The 20,618-nt window shown below is 47.9% G+C and overlaps 3 protein-coding genes across 3 annotated transcripts; 1 reads left to right on the forward strand and 2 right to left on the reverse strand.

Annotated features, from left to right (window-relative positions):
- Positions 1-561: 561 nt before the first annotated feature.
- Positions 562-8,810, reverse strand: RAB24 (RAB24, member RAS oncogene family). Its single transcript, XM_083726334.1, has 9 exons — positions 8,636-8,810; positions 7,630-7,863; positions 6,998-7,066; positions 5,616-5,694; positions 3,582-3,649; positions 2,901-3,000; positions 2,704-2,754; positions 2,167-2,229; positions 562-1,079 (listed from the first exon to the last, which is right to left on the reverse strand). Exons 2-9 carry the CDS (start codon positions 7,744-7,746, stop codon positions 1,012-1,014), a joined length of 615 nt encoding a protein of 204 aa, XP_083582460.1. The 5' UTR covers positions 7,747-7,863; positions 8,636-8,810; the 3' UTR covers positions 562-1,011.
- PRELID1 (PRELI domain containing 1) lies at positions 8,811-13,379 on the forward strand. The gene is made up of 5 exons (XM_083726332.1): positions 8,811-9,190; positions 10,738-10,963; positions 11,068-11,181; positions 11,710-11,788; positions 12,540-13,379. Exons 1-5 carry the CDS (start codon positions 9,099-9,101, stop codon positions 12,677-12,679), a joined length of 651 nt encoding a protein of 216 aa, XP_083582458.1. The 5' UTR covers positions 8,811-9,098; the 3' UTR covers positions 12,680-13,379.
- MXD3 (MAX dimerization protein 3) lies at positions 13,093-18,914 on the reverse strand. Its single transcript, XM_083726335.1, has 6 exons — positions 18,576-18,914; positions 18,253-18,352; positions 16,747-16,776; positions 15,037-15,151; positions 14,365-14,533; positions 13,093-13,909 (listed from the first exon to the last, which is right to left on the reverse strand). Exons 1-6 carry the CDS (start codon positions 18,643-18,645, stop codon positions 13,791-13,793), a joined length of 603 nt encoding a protein of 200 aa, XP_083582461.1. The 5' UTR covers positions 18,646-18,914; the 3' UTR covers positions 13,093-13,790.
- Between the last annotated feature and the right edge of the window lie 1,704 nt (positions 18,915-20,618).

The following is a 20,618-nucleotide window of genomic DNA, read 5'->3' on the forward strand; positions in this document are numbered from 1 at the left end:
GTCAAATGGGAGAGTCTTGTGCAGCTCTGTAATCTTTTCCATTCAGCTGCCGTGCCATGCTTCAACAGTACAGGCCAGCACCGCCCTTGGCACAGGGATCCCCAGCTGCATCTGCCTTTCTGCTTTCTCTGGAAAGAGGGCGGCCTGCTTGTGTAGATCAGCACCCCTGGTGCTCCAGCCAACTAGAGCCTAGCCCAGGTTCCCCTTCATTTTCCAGCCACCTTATAACTGCTGCAAAGCCCATCACTGCTTGTATCTACAACTGTTCTGTGATGCTTATTGATGCTTTTACAGTATTGGAGCAACTGGGCCTGCTTATCACACAGGTACACATCTATCAAATTGGCTGATTAAAAAAACCACAGCAAATTCTTAAGCCTCCTCAGATGCTTGTTTTTGTTCCCTGTACCAATACATGTTTCAACTGCTGGAACGTCAGAGAAACGTCAACCATTAGAAACTGGTGGTCAGCCCATGTAGTAGGAGAGGCACCAGTGTTTCTTCCCATTCCCTCTAGGAGTTTAGCCTGGAAACTTCAATAAGAACACAAACCTAGCTGTGTTTCTCAACAACACAGGACCACAATGCACTTTTATTTACATATACATAGCTTATTAGAAGCCATTTAAATAATAAAGCAAAAAATCAGGTGCAACACCATCAAAACAGCAGAACCAACCACTGCCAGAACAAGGTGTCTTCAGCGTTGGAGAGCCGGTTGTGAAAAAGCAATTCCTGAAGCGCGTCAAGAATTTTAAGTCAGCCTCTGGAAGGGATGGGAGCACAAGGCAGTCAAGGTCTCTGGTCAACAAGGCAGCAGAAAATCTTGCAGCGTGTGCCGTGTTCTCCCCCCTCCCACCATTCCAAGGAGAAGTGCCAGCAAGTGATGCTCCACAGGTCCGAAAGGGCAAGACATTCCATACAGCAGGGAAACAGTGAACTATCCAAAGACAGCATGAACTGCTATCCCAGGAGGGGAGCACTGCTGCTTTGGCAAAACAAGGAAAGAACTCAGTGATGGCAACAGCTATAAAAGTAGGTGGTAGTGTTCTTTTGACTCAGATCAACTCCTTTTTCCTCTGAAAGCAGAACATATACAAGGGTTAGGCAAGTGGGGCAGATTTGTAGCAGCAGAATATTCAATGGCTCTGTTAAGAGGATTTCTTTCTCCCAGGGAAAAGTCCTGCCCTGTCCAGATAAAGTTTGCATACAGTCCTTCATCTAAAGAGCCTAGTGTGGTTCACCACAGAAAAATACAAAAGATATAATAAAAGCAAACCAATAACCTCCCCCTCCCACAAAAACACATCTAAAAAGCCATGGACTGTTAATCGGCCAAATGCCTGGTTGAAATGCCTGGTTTTCACCTTTTGCCTAAAGATAAGCAACGAAGGTGCCAGGTGTGCCTTCCTGGGGAGAAGGTTCCCCAAACGGAGTCACCACAGAAAAGGCTCATTCTTGTGTTGCCACCCTCTAGACCTCTCACGGAGGAGGCACACAAATAAGGGCTTCAGATGATCGCAGGGCCCAGGCTGGTTCATATGGGGAGAGTCTACAGACTACCACAACTCCCCCTCCCTGACCCTCAAGTCTGTCCTGATGCCACACCAAGTACCCAGGTGGGCACAGACCAACTCCACCCTGCTCACCCAGCCAGTTCTCAATGATACATACCACAACAGCCTCCTCACCCACAATCAGATCATGGATGAGGGAGGTCTTACTCAAGAGCAAACCTGGCATTCAGCAACAGCAGCAGCAAGTCCAAGAGCTGGCTGACAGGACAACTGCAATTCCCCAGGTGGAGGAGGGGCTGGCACACTGCACAGTCGCTAACTGCCTGTGCTGTGTGCCCCTTACAGTCTACCCACCTTCCACACTATACCTCCCCCTACCCTGAACCACTGCAATTAGGTCCCCCTCCCCAGCTTCTCTCTTCCCAGAGGCAATAGAGTTCATTTGGAAATGCAGTTCATGGAGTCTCTGCTTTCTACACACGTAAACAATCATGGGCATTCTTAAAACACGTTTTTTTTTTCTTATTCAGCGTGTCCCCAAGTCCCACTTTCATGTCCAGGAAATATATTTGCACCAGAGGTTCTATGCATGTTCAGAAGAACATGTGAGCACACACACAGAGTGGAAGTATCTTGTTCAGAAACTCACCAGTCATCTCCTGAAAGGCAGTAAGCTGCGCATAATCCTCAGCCACCTTCATGAAGAGCTCATCTGTAAACAAAACACAGCAACACAGGATTGGTGTCTCGCCCACAGCTGGCTTCAGTAGGAACACCTGAACTGACCTGAACTTGGGAGGCAGCAAATGGCCACTGGCTACAAAATTATGACTGAATGATAAAAGGGAACAAAACTCAGAAATAAGCATCCTGGATATCCTTTGGTAAACACAGTGATACCCTGAGATCTACTGCCCTGCCCCACTTGTCCACTCTCATCAGATTGCAGCCATAATCTTGATCTTAGTGGAATTTGGAATTGTGGTGCAGTTCCACCTGGCGAGAAAGCATGGACAAGGTACTCAGCATCACCCTTATTTATCAGGAGCCACAGTGACGCCATATGCAAACTGTCCCCAACCAAAAGGAGAGCAGCAGTCTTCTCACTCTGGGCATGACTGTCCAGAGGCATTAGCCACACTTAGCACCATAAAGCCTTGCAATGCACCCTGGAAGCAATACTCACCCACATTCTGTCCAGTCTTACTGGAGGTTTCAAACAGCTCGGCTTTGATCTCTGAAATGACAGTATGTCAGACGGAAAGTTTTAGTCGTTTTACTCTACAATGGGGACTGCCATTGTAGATGCACCAATGTTAAGAGCTCCTGGTGCACTGTGATTCCCTTTCTCTCCTCCCAACAAGTGAAGAAGAAAAGCCTAACCATCCGCATAGTCCTGCACATCATGGAAGTCAATTCCTCGCCTTCTCCTGTCCTCGTCCAACAAATCACACTTGGTGCCACACAAATAGATCCTGCAGTTCTGCAGAGAAAGAGAACAAGGCAAGTACTTCCATACAAGGTCAGTCTAGCAAGCAGGTATTGCCAAGAATCCATGTAGCCAAACCAACAGGACCCACCCTATTTTTTGGTGACTGTGTTTTGTTTTTAATTATAAGTTTTAAAACTGTTTCATACTGTATTTTAAATTGCTGTAACCTGCCCTGGAACCTTAGGGTGAAGGGCAGGTAATAAATCAAAATGTAGTAGTAGCAACAGTAATAATTTGACATGCCCAAAATCCAATCCTAAGGTGCACACAATTAACAGAGCTCAGGGAATGGTTACACACAATGCTGTTGTGCTGCTAAATCCACCTGGGAGATGGTCTAGAAGCCTCATACTTTTGACCTTCCCAAGAACATGAGATACAAGTCAAGCAACCATGTAACCTATCAACAACTGGCCACCCTCCCTCCCTCCATCCCCCTGAGGAACTGCCCTCCAGTGTCCCAGTATACAAATTACAGAATGATGCTCCTCTGTAAGACCAACATTCCCTGTGGCTCTCCCAGTGAGGCGAATATTTCTTTTCTCCCTGCCTGGAAATGGAGATCTACTTACCTCCTCAAAGTTCTGCAGCTCATTCACCCAGAATTTTGCTCTCTGGAAACTGCTGCTATCAGTAAGATCTGTGGAAGTGGGGAGGTGTCAAGACTAGATCCCACCCAAAAAGTTCATAAAGCAGATTCACTGACCCCTGTATATATAGGCAAAGTAACTGAGGTACTGAAATGAATAGGTTGGCTAGGAAAGAATTGCTCTCTTTCCCTGAACAGCTCATAATAGAGCCTCTGTCCACACATCTTGAGTTCTTTTGTGGCACACAACTGAAATGTGTATAATAAGATAAGGTAAAGGTAAAGGGACCCCTGACCATTAGGTCCAGTCGCAGACGACTCTGGGGTTGCGGCGCTCATCTCGCTCTATAGGCCGAGGGAGCTGGCGTACAGCTTCCGGGTCATGTGGCCAGCACGACTAAGCCACTTCTGGCGAAGCAGAGCAGTGCACGGAAACACCGTTTACCTTCCCGCCAGAGCGGGATTTATTTATCTACTTGCACTTCATGCTTTCAAACTGCTAGGTTGGCAGGAGCAGGGACCGAACAACAGGAGCTCATGCTGTTGCAGGGATTCGAACCGCCGACCTTCTGATCGGCAAGCCTTAGGCTCTGTGGTTTAACCCACAGCGCCACACACACAAATCCCCTTCCACGAAGAGTTAAAGGAAAGGCTAATGGGAACTGCCAAGCTTTCTTGACTTAGACACTAGGGCTGGAGCAATACATTTTTTTTGCCTGAGGTAAAGGGCAAAATGGCCCCCTCTTTCCATGTACAAAAGCTAACTGGACTGGTAGTTGAATCTCGTCTCAACAGTGGCAAGAGGACTGTCATTCTAGCTTAGAGGACACAAGACAGGCCATGTGGCACACACAGCTCTGCCCTCCAACATCTCACTGTGTCTCTTTTACCACCATCACCCATTAACTGCCTGAGGCTCCTGTCTCATTTCACCTAACTGTAGAGCCAGTCCTGTTGAGCAGCCATGGTCTGACTGCCTTGGTATGCCAAAGCACAGCCTAGTATCACTGGGTAGAGACGCTTTCCCTCCTATTAAGGTAATACCCCTGCAGTTTTGTGTTCAGGCAAAGAAACACCAGGAAACCTCCAATGATAAGGAATCTCCCATGGCCAACACAAATCATGTAATTAATCCCAGACTAGTGGTAGACTAACGATTTCAGCAACTCTGCTGCCATCATAATAGCTATTGGGGAGGAGATAGAACTACACGTGCAGCTTTCATAGAGCTGTCCTCTTAAAGACAGGAGCACTATAGAGGCAGCTCCTTGCCTCCCTTCTGGCCTTTACAGGGCACTTTTAAAGTGGCGCCATGGAGAGGGAATGGGGATGGACACAAATGAAGACAGGAATTGGTGTCTGAATGGTGCAAGGTAAGTGTTGCCCCAACAGAAGAAGCAGGCTGCCATGTGGGCTCTATTTGAGGATATAAAATGTATTTGGCAGGGGCTAGCTCTTTTCACAAACACAAGCACAATGACACAACCCCCAAAGCAATGCATGAGAATCTCTCACTGCTGCTAGTTCTGAGGCAGAGCAAACTGTCCTCTCTATTGTGGAAGTGAAACTGCTAATAGACACAGCTTAGGAAACAAGAAAAGAGGCAGTAAAGCTGGCAAGTAAAGCAGCGGCTAAGTGACCACATCCTGAGGAATTGGTATTTCCATGGTGTTTTTAACTGGACACCTGCACATCTGCAGAGGAACCAAGTCTGTGCAACTAGAGGGCTGTCTGTCACTGTAAGAAAGCGATGACAATGGAGAGATCAAGGGACCCTCAACTAACATACTGATGGAAGGAGGGCCTGAGTGTGTAGCAAGCAATAATCCCCAAATAACATCCCAATTATACTCCCTCTGTATTTGTTTGATACTGTTCCCAAATATTTGCACACAAATCTCCTTCAGAACAATGGATTGGCTAGCACAGCCCTTTCCAAGTTTGTAAGACTGTTCTCCTAGCATTGGTAGTCCAGAGCTACATGGGTACCTGAGCTGGCATGCAAGTGAACTCTTACCATAACATACAATGGCAGCTTTTGCCCCGCGGTAGTATATCCGGCTCATGGCCTCATAACGCTCTGAGCCAGCTGTATCCTAGAAAAGGGAGAAACAGTAAGATTTTGTACCCAGCAGCTTAGAATCCCGGTGGAATTCAACATAGCACTAAGGAGCCAGTCTGCTTGTCTGTCAAAATGATTTCACTTCCCTCTACAGCGGTACCTCAGTTTTCGAACATCTCCACTGACAAGCATTTCAGTTTTCGAATGCTGTAAACCTGGAAGTAAATGCTTCAGTTTTCGAACACGCCTCGGAAGTCGAACATGCCACGTGGCTTCTGCTGAGTGCAGGATCCTGAGGCCTGGCTGTCGGCTATTGAGTTTTCAGTTTTCAAAAGTTTCAGAACTCAGTCTTCTGGAGCAGATTATGTTTGAAAACTGAGGTACCACTGTATATTGTTCTGGGGATTCACCCAACTCTCCAGAGCAGCTTTAGGGGAAACATACAGCAATGGGGAAAGCCCAACCGCAGTAGTGGGAGGCCTTGTGCTGGTGTCTGCTAACAGAACTGGGCAGTGGAATCCAGCCCCTAGAGCTTGGCATAGAGCCCTTTTTCAATTAAACGCAAAACAGACTGATCAAAGTGAAGGAACGAAAAGAAAAACTGTCAGTGTTGTGGAGTAAATAGAACGTTTGCTGGGCAGCTCAAAAGAAATAAAAGAGAAAACACAGTGATTCAGCTACAAGAGCGAAATAATTAAATAGCAGCATTAAACACACAGAGAGAAAACCAGTGAACAACAGTAAACACCAGACATTAAGAGCTGGGATTTGAAGACCACAAATTGTTTCAAAGGCCAGACATAGAGAGGTCTTTATGTGGTGCCAGAAAGGTGCCAAGCAAGCATCTCTGGGAAGGCCGTTCCACAGTTGGGGTGCCACCACCGAGAAAGCTCTAAAGTTCCCAAACGGTGCCCCACAAACCTAACTCAGGTGGTCTGCAGCATGTCTGTGAACAACAGGAGCAGTGGCAGCTCTGGGACAGACCAGAAGCGACAGGTAGGAGGAAGCGACTTGAAAGGAGTGAAGACCAGGAGCCAGAAACATATTGTCTTTTATTGTATTACCATTTGTATTACAATTGGAATTGATAGTGTATTACGAAAACCATGCAGCATCTAGCATAGTGCATTACAACAAAAAGAAAAATAGTTAAGTAGTGCACCAAGACCCTTAGCAAATTTCAAGTTGTTCATGGGGGAAACGTTTGGGAAACACTGTTCTAGAAGCCTCCTCACACTTGTCCCCCCCCCCCTGCACAGCCAAAGCATGTCCCATTAGTTCTCTGGTACTTTATGTTTGCCACACACAGCCAGTGTCATTCCCATCTTAAGACTTACCCAGATTCCCAAGGTTACGGTCCGACCTCCCACTGGCATCACTTTGGCTACAAACGCAGCACCTATTGTCTAAAATAAGAAGAATACATATGAATGCAGCTGCACCACCTCATCAGCTCTTTAAGAGTAGCCACTAGTGGCAAACAAAGTATTTCTTCCAGACAGCCAAACCTGGAGGTTTTTACAAATAGGAAAAGAATTGCTGCACACACACCCCCCCACTCCTCTTAGGCTGTCAGAACATTACAAACAAATGACTAACACAAGTACATACTGACCGGTAAGCTAGTAAATATTTCTGTGGATTAGTGACATCAGTGAATCTCTTTGCAAGGCTACCTTTAACAGATAGCAGATATTAGCAGTTTCTTTCTTTTCCCTAGCCAACATGGCCCCTTCTGATATGGTACGTTGTCTTACGGGCCTTCTTAGTTTCACTTTCTTTTAGGCTTCAAAGTTCCTTTGTGGTTACAAACCGCTCACCAAATGTCCATTTCACAACATACAAGATTCACTGATAAAGGTTTAAGAAGTGGAGGGGTGGGAACGGAGGAGGACTACAGATTGCTCAACCCAGTTGCCACTTGAAAGGCTCTCCACATCTGCCCCCACCCCCCGAAGGACACACTCACGTTCTGGTAAGGTCCCACAAGGAAGCGGTTGTGAACGTATCGCTCCACCAAGCTGGTCTTGCCCACGTACTCTTTGCCCAGCATCACAACTTTGGCATCCACACGCTGCCCGCTCATCCTCTTGCCCTGGCAGCCGTGTGTTCCCCTCCAGGTGGTCCAGAGGGATCCCCAACGCCCCCACCTGAGTCGGCTGGCACAGCCTAAGAGAGATGCAGCTCAGGTGGAGAGGCTCACCTGCAGTAAGCAGAGGAGGAAGTACAGCAAGTGACTCAGGAGCAGCACCTCCCCATTCCCACGTCACCTCAAAAGCTAAGAGGGCTCCAGTAGGCATAAGCCAGAAGGCCTGGCACTGCCCAGAATGCAGGTGTGCCCTGCATCCTCCACAGCAGTTGCACGAAGCTACAGTGGTACCTCGGGTTAGATACGCTTTAGGTTACATACGCTTCAGGTTACACACTCCACTAACCCAGAAATAGTGCTTCAGGTTAAGAACAGACCTCCACAACGACTTAAGTATTTAACCCGAGGTACCACTGTACTGGCACGCAGTAGCAGCACTTTAAAAAAAATGCGGAGAGGGAGGCAAAAAAGGGCAATACTATTCACAACGACAATAGGAAACGTATTTCTCCAGCACTACCCATTTCTGCGGCAGCTGTCCACCGGGGTGCTGCCGTCCGCTCTAAGGGGCTGGACTAGATGATCCTCAGGGTCCCCTCCGACTCTACCATTCCGCGATCCTACGCTGCTCTGTCCCCAGGGGACAGGCATGGGTTTCCCTTGGCCTCCACGAACTCCACCCATGTGGGCGCACCAGTGGCTGAGGGACTGGCCCCAGGTCTGGCAGCACCCTGTATCCGATGACGCGGCAAGGGTGATCCTAACAGGAGGCTCCCCGGAGGCTTCGGGACAGCGCTCAGCGCCCAGCCCCGGTTGCCCGGGCGGCAGGGGCTGCTGGCGGCTTCTGCAGGGCCGGGCTGGGGAGGAAGAGGGCGGCGGCACTCACCCCGGTCTCATGGCGCTGGAGCCGGTCGCCGCTGGCGGAGGCGGGAGGGAGTCGGGACGCGGCGGCGGCGGAACGAGCCGCCGACAGACCAGTTCCCAGCCAGCGCTGCTGCTGCGGCGGAGCAACCCGGGGAAGGGGGCGGGGCTTCGCGGCGGGGCCGGAAGCGCGCGGCCGCGGCGGGGCGGGGCTTGCGTCCCCCAGTGCACGAGGAGGGAGGAAGACGGAGGCAGCGGAGCTGAGGCGGCGGAAGCGCCTGGGCTGCTCGTCGCGGAAGTCGCTGCCGCTGCCCTGCCCTCGCATGGCGGCCGCTGGGCACCGCTGGCCGCGATCTTCGGGACTGGCTGTGACGCCGGAGAGAGGCCTCCGCCAGCGAGAGGCCCGGGAGGCGTAAGGCGGGCCAGGCCGCCGGGCGACCGCCGCCGTTTCCTCTCCGTCTCCTGCAGGATCGGTGACCGCGGAGGTAATGGGGAAATACTTCCTGACCCTGAGCGTCCTCAAGGGGCCCTGGGACCAAGTCTTCGCCGCCTTCTGGCAGCGCTATCCGAACCCCTACAGGTGAGCGCGGGCCGTGGGGTCTCCTCTCCCTCACTGGAGGAAGTGAAAAGGGCTGGGCTGGGGGGGCACAGTGTTTTCCTCGTGGGAGATGCCGGGCGTCAGCCTGACAGAGCGATACTTTCTCCCTCCCGTGATCCCTGCTCCCGTCATTGGCTCCGGAGCAAGCCCCATACATTTCGGGTGGCCCCGCACTCGGGGCAGATGCGGCATTCCCAGCCCGAGCCTGTTCACGTACATACAGGCTGCTCGGTTGGCTGAGGCTTGCCGCTAGGGGAGCGGGCGTCGGGGTGCTCACAGCCCCGACTTGGTGGGCTCAACCTGGCGATCTGTGCTGCCCCCAGCGGCGGTCTCAAGACGGGGTGATGCAGTGGGGAAAAGTCTGGCAGGAGACGTACGTGCTGGTGAAGCAGTTGCCATTCTTTTCTGCCAAGGCCGCTGCATGAACCTTTCACCTAGTGCGCCGGGAGAGGCTTTGTGGCCATCTGGGTGTAATCTTTGATAGCCTCTTATTTGAGGCTAAGCCGTCGGAGCTTGCTGTTTACAGATCATTTGGATTTTGGGAGGTGGGGCAGGGCAGGGATTTCTATAAACAGGAGTAATTAAGATCAAAAAGATTTGCTAGATGATAGATTAGCACAGGCAGATATGTTGGAGGTACGGGTGTGGTGTGTGTAAAAAGTTTGCTCTGGAAGAGCCATTTTCAAATGCCATAGGCAACCTTTTATTTTTGCCTGTTGCCTTGACTCTTGAGGAAACCATCCTCTTAATCAGGCTTCCTCAAACTCGGCCCTCCAGATGTTTTTGGCCTACAACTCCCATGATCCCTAGCTAGCAGGACCAGTGGTCAGGGATGATGGGAATTGTAGTCTCAAAACATCTGGAGGCCTAGTTAGAGCTCTTAACACTGCTGTAAAAGTGCACATGCACAGATTTGTGTTTTCATTAGGGATCAGTTGATTAAAACCAACTACTAGCTTCTGCTGGTGATTGACTCACCTGTAAATCACCTGACCTCACCGGGACCTCAAGTACGGTAATCCTTTTTTCCTTTCAAGCTGAGCTACAAAGAAAGATCCCAGCCAATCTAAGCAGGGCTTGAAGTCAGCACTATTAGCTGAGTGGCACTGTCATTAAGCCTCAATTTTGGCTAGGGTCAGCTACACTTGTGAGCTCTGCAGCTCCCTAAGCCACATGTTAACATCGTACATGCCATCTAGTGGAGGTGGCTTGGGAAAAAGAGCCAAATCGGGGCCTAAGTGGGAAAGAGGGAAGCAGTCCAGCTAGGAATGGCATTCTGCTCTGCTGAGTGACTGGATAGGAGGCAATGTACTCTTGTCACATGATTATACACTTAGGAAAGCTTAGAACAGCCTTCCCCTAATCTGGTGCCCTCTGGGACTACCAACTCCTATCTGCCCCAACCAACATGGACAACAGCCAGGGATGATCAGAGTTGTACTCAAAAAAAAAAAAAAACAACTGGAGGGAACCAGTTGAGGAAGCACAGCTTTAAATGAATTGGCCAGATTCTCTTCTCTCCTCCCCAGCAAACATGTCCTGACAGAAGACATTATACACCGAGAGGTGACAGAAGACCAGAAGCTGCTTTCCAGGCGGCTCCTCACCAAGACCAACAGGATGCCTCGCTGGGCAGAGCGCTTCTTTCCATCCAATGTCGCCCACTCTGTCTACATCCTTGAAGATTCCATTGTGGACCCAATGAACCGAACCATGACCACATTCACCTGGAACATTAATCACGCGCGTCTTATGGTGAGCAGGCTTTGAGCAGGGCTAGCAGCATAAACTCTTGCTGTGTTTCGTCCTATGGGGAGAGTTGATGGTCATTTTGTTGTGCCATCTCTTGTGCCTTGCAGGTGGTGGAGGAGCGGTGTGTTTACAGAGAGAACCCTGAAAACAGCGGCTGGACAGAAGTCCAGCGGGAAGCTTGGGTTTCCTCCACTCTGTTTGGTGTCTCGCGTGCTGTCCAGGTGAGTGGTCAGTGACCCGTGTCTCTTGATACACTTCAGCTGCAAAGAGGCAGTCTTAGAAGAGCTCAACATGACGGGTACATCTGGATAGTTTTGTAACTGGGAACTAGGGCTGGGCGATATCAGCTTTTCAACACTGCTGTGTATCACCAGCCAAACGTTACAGTTTGGTGATATACCCCAGTATTGAAAAAACAAGATGCATTGGCCTCTGCCCGCGAGACACCAGGTGAAACTGCCCCAGCTCTCGCCTCAGGCACAGCATTGGGGCTCCTTTGACTGCTTGCTGCAGGGAGGAATTCAGGAGTGGTGGCAGTTTCACCAGCGATATACTGCTGAGTGAAATTGACATCACGGTCTGCTTCTCATACAGCTGCTGGCCGATATATTAATATATCACCCAGGTCTACTAGGAACATAGCTGATGGGCCAGGCTGATTCCTCTGAGTTCAGGTTGTGTAAATGAGTGGACTCTGGCGGCATTCATTATTCTTTTCTCTGCTCACTCCCCCTGTATTCTTGTTTTAGGAGTTTGGCTTGGCCAGGTTCAAAAGCAATGTGACCAAGAGCACCAAAGGGTTTGAGTACGTGCTGGCCAAAATGCAAGGTGAGTACTGTTTCTAAGCCTCCAGCATTGTTAGCATATTCAGGTTCTAAAAAGCACACAGAACCCTCTCACCAGTGCCAATATTTCCCCCCTTTAGTTTACTGCACCCATGAAAGCATGTAAATTTTGTGGGGAGAGCAGCAAATTTGCTGCATCAACCGGAGACTAGCACCGAGTAGGGTAGAGCTTGTTCCCTTTTCTGCAGGAAGTTCCAAGAGAGTTTTGGGTTGCTAATTTCACCAGTCCTGCTCCAGAGTAGTTTTAGCATTCTAAACCAAGGAATGAGGTGAAGACAGAAAATGCAGCTTTAGAATGTCTGGAACTACCTTTGGGGGGGCAGGCGTCTTCTGAGCTTGTTCTAGGTAAACCTGTAGACTTCTGATTTTTAGCTAGTAGCAATATGGACTATTGAGAAAACAGAAGGAGAGTTGTTAAGAGCCATGACAAACAGATGGGAAATACATAAAACTCCAGTCTGTTGTTCAGAAACTGAGATGGTAAAACTGATAGGTATGGAGCTGGTAGTAAGCTTCCCTTTGGCTCCCCGTTTCTCTTTTTCCAGTTGGTGTTTCTCGTGAACATTAAGGCTAGATAAAATAACACTTCCTTAACTATGTGGAAGGAGATGCCCACTGTAGAGAGTGATACCTAAACAAACAGCAGCAGCAAACTCAAACGCTTACATTGATTTTTTGTTCAGACCTTCAGGCAGTTCAGTGGCCATACTTAAGAGCTTTTGGCTTTATTACAGGTGAAGCACCATCCAAAACCTTGGTGGAAACTGCAAAGGAGGCAACCGAGAAGGCCAAGGAGACTGCCTTGGCAGCAACTGAGAAAGCAAAGGACTTGGCTAGCAAGGCAGCTACTAAAAAGAAGCAGCAATATGTTTGAAAAAAACTAAGTTTTCCTGCTGTGGGGAATAGAATGCAACAAAATAATACTGGAAGGCTTACCTGTCTGTAACTAAGCGTCTCTTCCCTTGGGAAGCATGTCTCTAGCTTTTGTGTGTTTTTTTAAATTGAAACTATACAAATCTGACAATCATCTTCTTTCTAAAAGGTGTAATTATCATTAAAAGAATAGACTTCAAGTTAATCCAGTGCCGGGGCCTGTTCCTCAGGTGGGCACCAATTTTCAAAGCTGTGACTAAGCCAATAGAAGTCTTCCTGTTTACATTACCTTCTATGCAACTTGGAGGTCTCTGTACATTAAGATGTGGGTGTCAGTGGCTGCTGGTTAGCAAGTATGCTATAAACAGCCTCACCCATGTTTTGCATTCTTAGGAGAAAACCAGATGAATAGGATGCAAGAAATTAAAAACCTTTACTAGAATACTGCTGAGTACATAAGCAGATGGGTCACAAAACGGAAGCAATGTTTGTTTCGGGGAAAATCAGATACTTCAGTTGGGTGGAATGTGCCATGGAATGAGAGCCCACTAGCCATTGTCCTAGCTGTTCCCAGCTCCCCTTGATGCAACCCATTCCATGTTGAGGAATTGGAGATAAGAGCAACCTGGTTTTGCTAGCTTGTTCATCCTGCATTCCTGGAACTAAGTGCATCTCTGCTATAAAGTTGGAATGATTCAGTATGTCATGGTCTATTGTTGCCCTTGTTGAGACTTGCTTCCAGTCCTTAACAGGCCAAGCCTACCTCCACTTTCTGACTAGATGAGACACACAAGCTTTCACAGCGGGTGGGGCACAGAAAACCATATAGCTCCCCATGCACAGCGTAATCTGTCTGGTACACATTAAGTGCTGTGGGGATCTCACCCTTCTTTCAGCCCTGCCCCATAATTGAGTAATCCAAGTCTTTTATCCAAGTCTCTAGAAAATGTTCCGGCTTGATCTAGCAGAAAGGTAGAGGTACAACGTGGGTAGCACTGTCCTTTGCACCATGCAGAGTTTTGTTCAGAGCCAAATTCCATTCATGAAATCCTGGCTTTGCTGCTGGAAATCCATCTGGGTGAGAGCTGCCCTTATAACTAGGCTTCTGTCCATCATAACCAAAAGTTGCTGGCGCTGGAATAACTGTGTTCCTGCCCAGTGCTGAAGGCAGCCACAACATCCTCTTCAACGCTGCTGAACGCCAGACCTTCCACATCCACCTCTGCATCTTCTGTAGCAGAAAAAAAAAATACATCAGATTTCTTTACCCATACAGGATCTAGTATCTTTTACAGACACTCCAGAAGGTCACTAGAGGCAAGGGAGCTGGGACACCTCCAGCTGCTGCTGAACTGCAACACCTGTCATTCTTGGTCATACTTGCAGAGGGCTGATAGGAGTTGTAGTCTGGCAACATTTGGAGCTGTCACAAATTCCCCACCCCTGCCTTCCACAACCTGGTACTCTCCATGTTTTGGACTATAGCTCCCATCAACCTGAGCCAGCACAGTTGTGCTGGCTGAGACTGATGGGACTTATAGTCCAAAACGTCTGGAAGGCACCAGGTTGAGTAAGGCTGTAGTAGAAATGTCCAGTGTACCCTGCTCTTACACTTATGCCTTCAATAGAACGCATCCAGCTATGGGGACCACAGCACAGGCCATCCAATTGTACGGCAACACCCACCTGAATCGGAGCGTTCAGAAGAGAACCGAGAAGAGTCCAGGCTATCGGTTCGCAGCCTCTCGACACTGGAATGAGCCAGCAACTCTTCCAGCCGCTGGTGCAGGTTCTGCTGCTCACAGCGTAGCCTCTCCTTCAGTTGCTGTGCTCTCTGCTCCTGCTCTTCCAGCTTCTGGAAGGGGAAAAGGGGTCAAGGACAATACCCAATAACTATAGCAAATGCTTCGGCTCCTTCCGGGTTCACCAGCTTTTGTGACTTTTTGGGAAGCAACATTGCACTTCCACCGCAGCTGTCCAAGAGGACTTTGATGTCTGGCTTATAAATTCCCTGGAAACATTTGGGTGGCCACAGCTGCTGGCAAGATGAGAGATCACAGGGGTATGATCCAGCAGGGCCAAATGAGCACCCAATGTGAATTAGTTCATATGCGGTAAAATAAAAAGGTATACCCCTTAGCAATGCAACACACTGGTAAAATAAGAGGTTTAGTCACACGCATGTGATTTTTCACCCCTCTGGAGGTTGGAAGCTGTTTGATCCATTTCCAGCCCTACTCAGTAAATCTGTTGGATCCTGCTCATACACCGTCTGTCTCATATGTTCCAAGTTTAAAGTACAAGGCTGGCAAGGCAACATTGAAAAACAGCCAGTAAGCAGGGAAGTGTGTCGCTTACCTTAATATGCAGCCTGGCTCTGTGCAAAAGACTAAGGGTTGTGTAACGAGAGCACTCCGTGTTCATGGGGACCTGTTGCTTAAGCTGATCCAAACAATGACGCAGCTGAGCCCTCCTGCCAGAGAAAAAGAGATCACAATGTGGGTTCGATGCATGAGATGACACGGGAGCTCACCATGTCTCTGGGTAAGGCCTTGAGGCAACTTCCAGGCCCTTACAAAATTGGAAAATGTGTGCCTAAGTCTCCTCTAGCTAGAGAGCTATAGTCCTCCATGTAGTCCAGGTCTCAGACTTCATTGTAATTAATTAACTTTATGTACGGAGGGGGAAACAGAACCAGATCTCGTCATCTGCCTGCAACTCTTACATGCCTGTCTTCCTGAATCCAAGCAAGCTGATATGGGTAGATGGATAAAGGTAGAAGATGTATACAAATTGGGATGGTTATAATAAGTAGCATGAGCAGAATTACAGACACCCAGATCTAACCAACATGGCTTTCTTCCCATCTCTCATTGTATAGAAATCCTGGTAGAGTGATCCATGGCTACTGCATGCAGGATCTTAACAGTTGGAAAGCCCTACCATAAGAACACAGAACTAAAAACTGGCCCAAACGAGTGGTCTCAGAAGATCCATAACACGGTCTTCGTCTAGTTATCAGAGGTGTGTGTGTGTGTGTGTATAAGATTGAAGTGATTTGTGTGTGGAGGCGGCTAACTCCTTCAGACGTCTTTTAACTTCTTTAAAAAAACACAGGAGTTCCAATCATGGCTTTCCTGACATCTCATCTATTTACTGTAGGTATTGAGTTTTATGGTCTAAGTTGAACATCTTGTGATCCTCTACCCCAATGGAAACAACATGTGAGCATTTTAAATTAAACCAGGAACTCAAAAAAGGCATTTTGGCAAGATATGATGTACAGTGATTGACAATTATGCAAGGTTAATCAAGAGTGACAAATTTATCACATGGCACCTTCATTGCAGGAGGTGCCAGGATCTCAATGCTGAAGAGTCAAGACCAGGGGTCAGCAAACTTTTTCAGCAGGGGGCCAATCCAATGTTCCTCAGACCTTGTTGGGGGCCGGACTTTTTTTTTTAAAAATGAACGAATTCCTATGCCCCACAAATAATCCAGAGATGCATTTTAAATAAAAGCACACATTCTACCCATGTAAAAACACACTGACTCCCGGACTGTCTGCGGGCCAGATTTAGAAGGCGATTGGGCTGGATCCGGCCCACGGGCCTTAATTTGCCTACCCATGGTCAATACACATTATTTACTTAGCTGTGGTAAGTACATGTTAACTTTATCACAATTTGATTGGAAAGTATGTATAGTCCTCCAAATATTTCACATACTTCTTCCCTTCCATCACCCTCCATGGACATTTGCCTATGTGCATCTCCATTTAAAAATAAATTCCTATTGAAAACTAGTGGTCAACAGCATGCTAACTCCTTATACAAAAATTCGGTGCACATCTCCTAAGTTTGGCAAGGTAGAAGTGGCCTGGGGCAGCCTTCTTACTCAGCTGTAAAATGCTCATGAATTTCATCTCTCTACTTAGATAGGAAGTGCTCTTATAAAGAGCAGCTGGTATGTTCAGTGCTGTCAACTCCCACTTCCTACTGAACATGATAAATGAGAAACTACCCCTCTTCTCCCCACAACCCTAGCCCTTCCTATATGAAAATTTACCTGTGCTTCTCCAGCTCATTGTGCACAGTTCTGAAACAAAAGAAGAATAGGGAATAAGATTAATGCATCACATTTAGATTTATAGAAAAAGGATAGTTGGTTTTGTTCACATTGTCCACTGAGACCGAAAGTTCTCATTCAATCCCAGTAAAATCCTACCTTCCCAAAGCTCAATGTCTACTATCCACATAGTGAATATGCAGGACAGGAGAGGAAGAAGATCCATTTCATTCTCTAAAGTAATTTGTGAAGAAGCCCAGTAACTGGCACTGGACTGGACCAGTCAAGGTCCTGTTTGCTACATCATCAGAAACCCACACATCCAAGGGCCCAGGAAACATGTAATAAATAGCACAAATCCCTAAGTCTGGGGTGGCAGGTACAAGCTTGAGGTAATGTAAAACTAAATGCCTATTTGAGAAGAGTCAGATTTCACAGAGAAAATGACAAGTGCAACAGCACACTGCAAGAGGTGGGTGTAACTATTTCTGCAGTAAGAAAGCCGAGAGGTGGTACATAGCTCAGGGATGGAGCATATGGTTTGCATGTAGAAGGTTCCAGTTTCAATCCTTAACATCTCTAGGTTGGGCTACAAAAGACCACTGCCAGCCAGTATAGACCAGGCAGGCAATGTTGTGCTCTCAAAATGTTGTTGGATGGCAACACAGCTGCATGGCTAATTTGCAAGGATGATGGGAGATGCAGTCCGACATCAAATTGGCTACGCCTGGCATATAGACAGCAATAGAACTAGGTGGACTAATGCTCTGACTCAGGATAAGGCCGTTTCCTATGTTCTCATACTTGTGGTTGCATGACAGTGGCACAACTGGTTTTAAAGAACCAGATGTCAGGAATAGTCATAACTGCTAACCTCTATGCCAGGAATGCAGCTCCTCGGAGCTTGCACAATGTCACAGGAAATATGCAACCATCAATTAAAGCATTTTGTTTCCTGCAATTAGGACTTCTGTCTCCTATTGGATAGTAACGCAGTAGAGTATAGGAACCTCGGGGTACATGTATTGAAATGTGAGCCTTGCTCCAGTGGAAAATGTAAAAGCAAAACAAAATACCTAGTCCAATTCCTGAGCAAGGTAAAACCAATGAAAGAGGAGGTTTTAATTTTCTTAAACCACAAAGCCAAAAACTGATGTCCAGGAGAGAGAAACAACTCCACTGGTGGCTACGGCTTGTATCCAACTAATTTAATTCAGAGTAGACACACTGAAATTCATGGATCAGTATTAATCAAACCCAGTAACTTCAGGTCTACTGTCCATACAACTAATACTGCATTCAAAACTGGTTGCCTCATGTCATATACAAGCATTTTGTTTCTGGTGGCGACCCCATCACTTTGAAGAAGCGCTTTGCCAGCCTCGCTGAGATTTCACACCCCCATCTTCTTTATTTTTATTTCGCTATATAGACTTCTGTTTTCAGTTAGTCCATCACCAGATATTCCACTGCAGTTCCAATGGCAATAGTAGAACAAAACCTTACCTGACGTTTTGCAGGGCATTCCGAGGCTTGGACCTCTTCCGGGGCTGCAACGAGTCTTTCCCGGAGTAAGGGGACAGCGAAGCGTAGCCATGTTCGGCTTCTGCGAGACAAAATCCGAGGCTCGGAACGATTTCGCCTCCGCACCATTTAATAACCCCCAGCCCACTTCTTTTCTACGGAAGAAACCCACCACCCCATTCCTCCGCCCCACTCCCACGGAGGACAGCCGGTCCTGCCTGCCTCCGATCGAGGCAGCCACAGTATGGCCCTCATACCCCGACAGCCAAGCCACCGCCCCCGACCCTGAGATAGGCAGGTGGTACCTCTCTCCCTGCGCTCCAGGTACTCCGCCGCTTGCAGCAGCACCTGAATGTTGCTGGCCATGAGCTCCATGACAACAGACTCGGACCGAGCGAAGACTTTGTTACACCGTAACCGACCCACTGCCTTCGGCTCCGGCTCCGCCCCTTCGAACGCTCCGAGGTTCTAACCCCGCCTCTTCGAACCCTGGCGGCAGCCGCGGCAGGCCTCGGAACCGGCTCCAGTTTTGGCGCGGGCCGAAAGCTTCGCTCCAGCAGCCGAGAGCTGCTTTTTGAACTGCCCGGAACTCCCAACACCCGTGACCCTCTGAAGCTCCGCGAGCCCACCCAGCTGACTTGTTTTGAATCTCACCCTGCGGCAGACGTGGCCTGGGGAACTAGCGCTCTCATTGGCTGAAAGGCTTGACCAGGCGTGGCTACGTCACTGCAGTTTCAAAACAAATTCGGGCGGGAAAAGGACGGGGCTTCAAATTTGAATTGGAGGCGGGGCCATCGCTCGCCAGCGGGAGTACTGTATATTGACGTGAGGGATTTTTTAAAATAAGGTTTCTAGGAGGAGGTCAGGCTTCTAATACCTCAGAATTCAGAGTAGTTCCTTCGTTCGTAGGTACTGTCGACAATTTAGACTAGAACCCCTCGCTTCACGTGTCGCTCAGTAGTAGAGCAGGTGCTTTGCATGCAGAAGGTCTCAGGCGCAATCTCCAGGTAGAACTAGCAAAGACCCCTTGTCTGTCCCGTTGCAGAGAGTAGCTCATAGCTGTCAACTTTCGGATTTGAAAATAAGGGATCAGCAGCCTCACCTGTCCCGGAGACAATTTACGGGATATCTAACAATCCGGGATAGCAGCGAGAAACGGCGCTGAAATAAGGGAATTTCCCTCAAAAAAAGGGAAGGTTGACAGCTATGGACTAGCTGCCAGTCAGTGGGCAACACTGAGGCAGATGGCCCATCCAGTGCCCTACCTTGGGAAAGGTGCAAGAGAATTTTAGGCCTCCTCTTGTCACCACAACTCATGCGGTCGGGGAGGGTAAGAAGAGTGCCCTGTGAAAGAAGTAACCTGGGCTCACTATTATAGTGCAACAAGATAATTTCTCATAGGGAAAACAAAGTTAATCTGTCACATACTGCTGTTATTTAATACAATAGTTTACATGAACATGCATAATTTAAAGTAAGTGTGTGTGTGTGTGTGTGTGTGTGTGTGTGTGTGTTTAACATGCATACCCTGACTGATTTCCAGTCACATAAGGTACTCATATTTTCCTTATAGAGTTGGGCATGTGAATGTATACTCTTCACCACATCCACAGAGTTATAATTTTAACAAACACTGTGGGGAAGCGCCTCAAACATAAACAGACGTCTACTGTGTCTCATCCACAGTTTATATGAAAACACTTGGGTCTGGGTTAGGTGTGACCGACAGGGCCATTTATCCAAGGAAATCCAAACCTACCATGGTGTTAAACAAGGCCGCGTCCTTGCGCCTACTTTATTCAACTTCTATATTAACTCCTTAGTAGGAAACATGGAGAAAGAAAATGCCCACCCCCCTAAATTGGCTACTACACCCTCCCGGTTCTCTTATATGCAGATGACGCAGTTCTAATTTCCTTCTCCTGTGTAGGCCTAAGAAAACTTCTAAGATCTCTCAGTTTATTGTAATGCCGAACAATTAACTATAGCAAATCCAAAGTTATGGTGTTCTCTAAAAAAAGAATGAGACACAAATGGAGAATTGACAATCGACATATTGAACATGTATCATCTTTTAAATACCTGCGTATAACCTTCCAGGAAAAGGGCTTGTGACATTATCAGGTTAAGAATACTATTGCAAATGCCCAAAGATCTACCAACGCTATTTTAAAGTTTTTCTATGGAAAAGGGGGCCAATATATTCCGGCAGCCTCCCAGGTCTTTGCTGCAAAAATATTAACACAACTGACATGGTGGGGTTGATTCATGGGTAGCTGCAGAGAAACACGGAAGTAATGGAAAAGCAGAAATGGAAACACAATTATATCCTCTGCTATTTTGCAGAG

This window comes from Podarcis gaigeae, assembly GCF_964106915.1.
Source record: "Podarcis gaigeae genome assembly, chromosome: 2".
Classification (NCBI taxonomy): Eukaryota; Metazoa; Chordata; class Lepidosauria; order Squamata; family Lacertidae; genus Podarcis; species Podarcis gaigeae.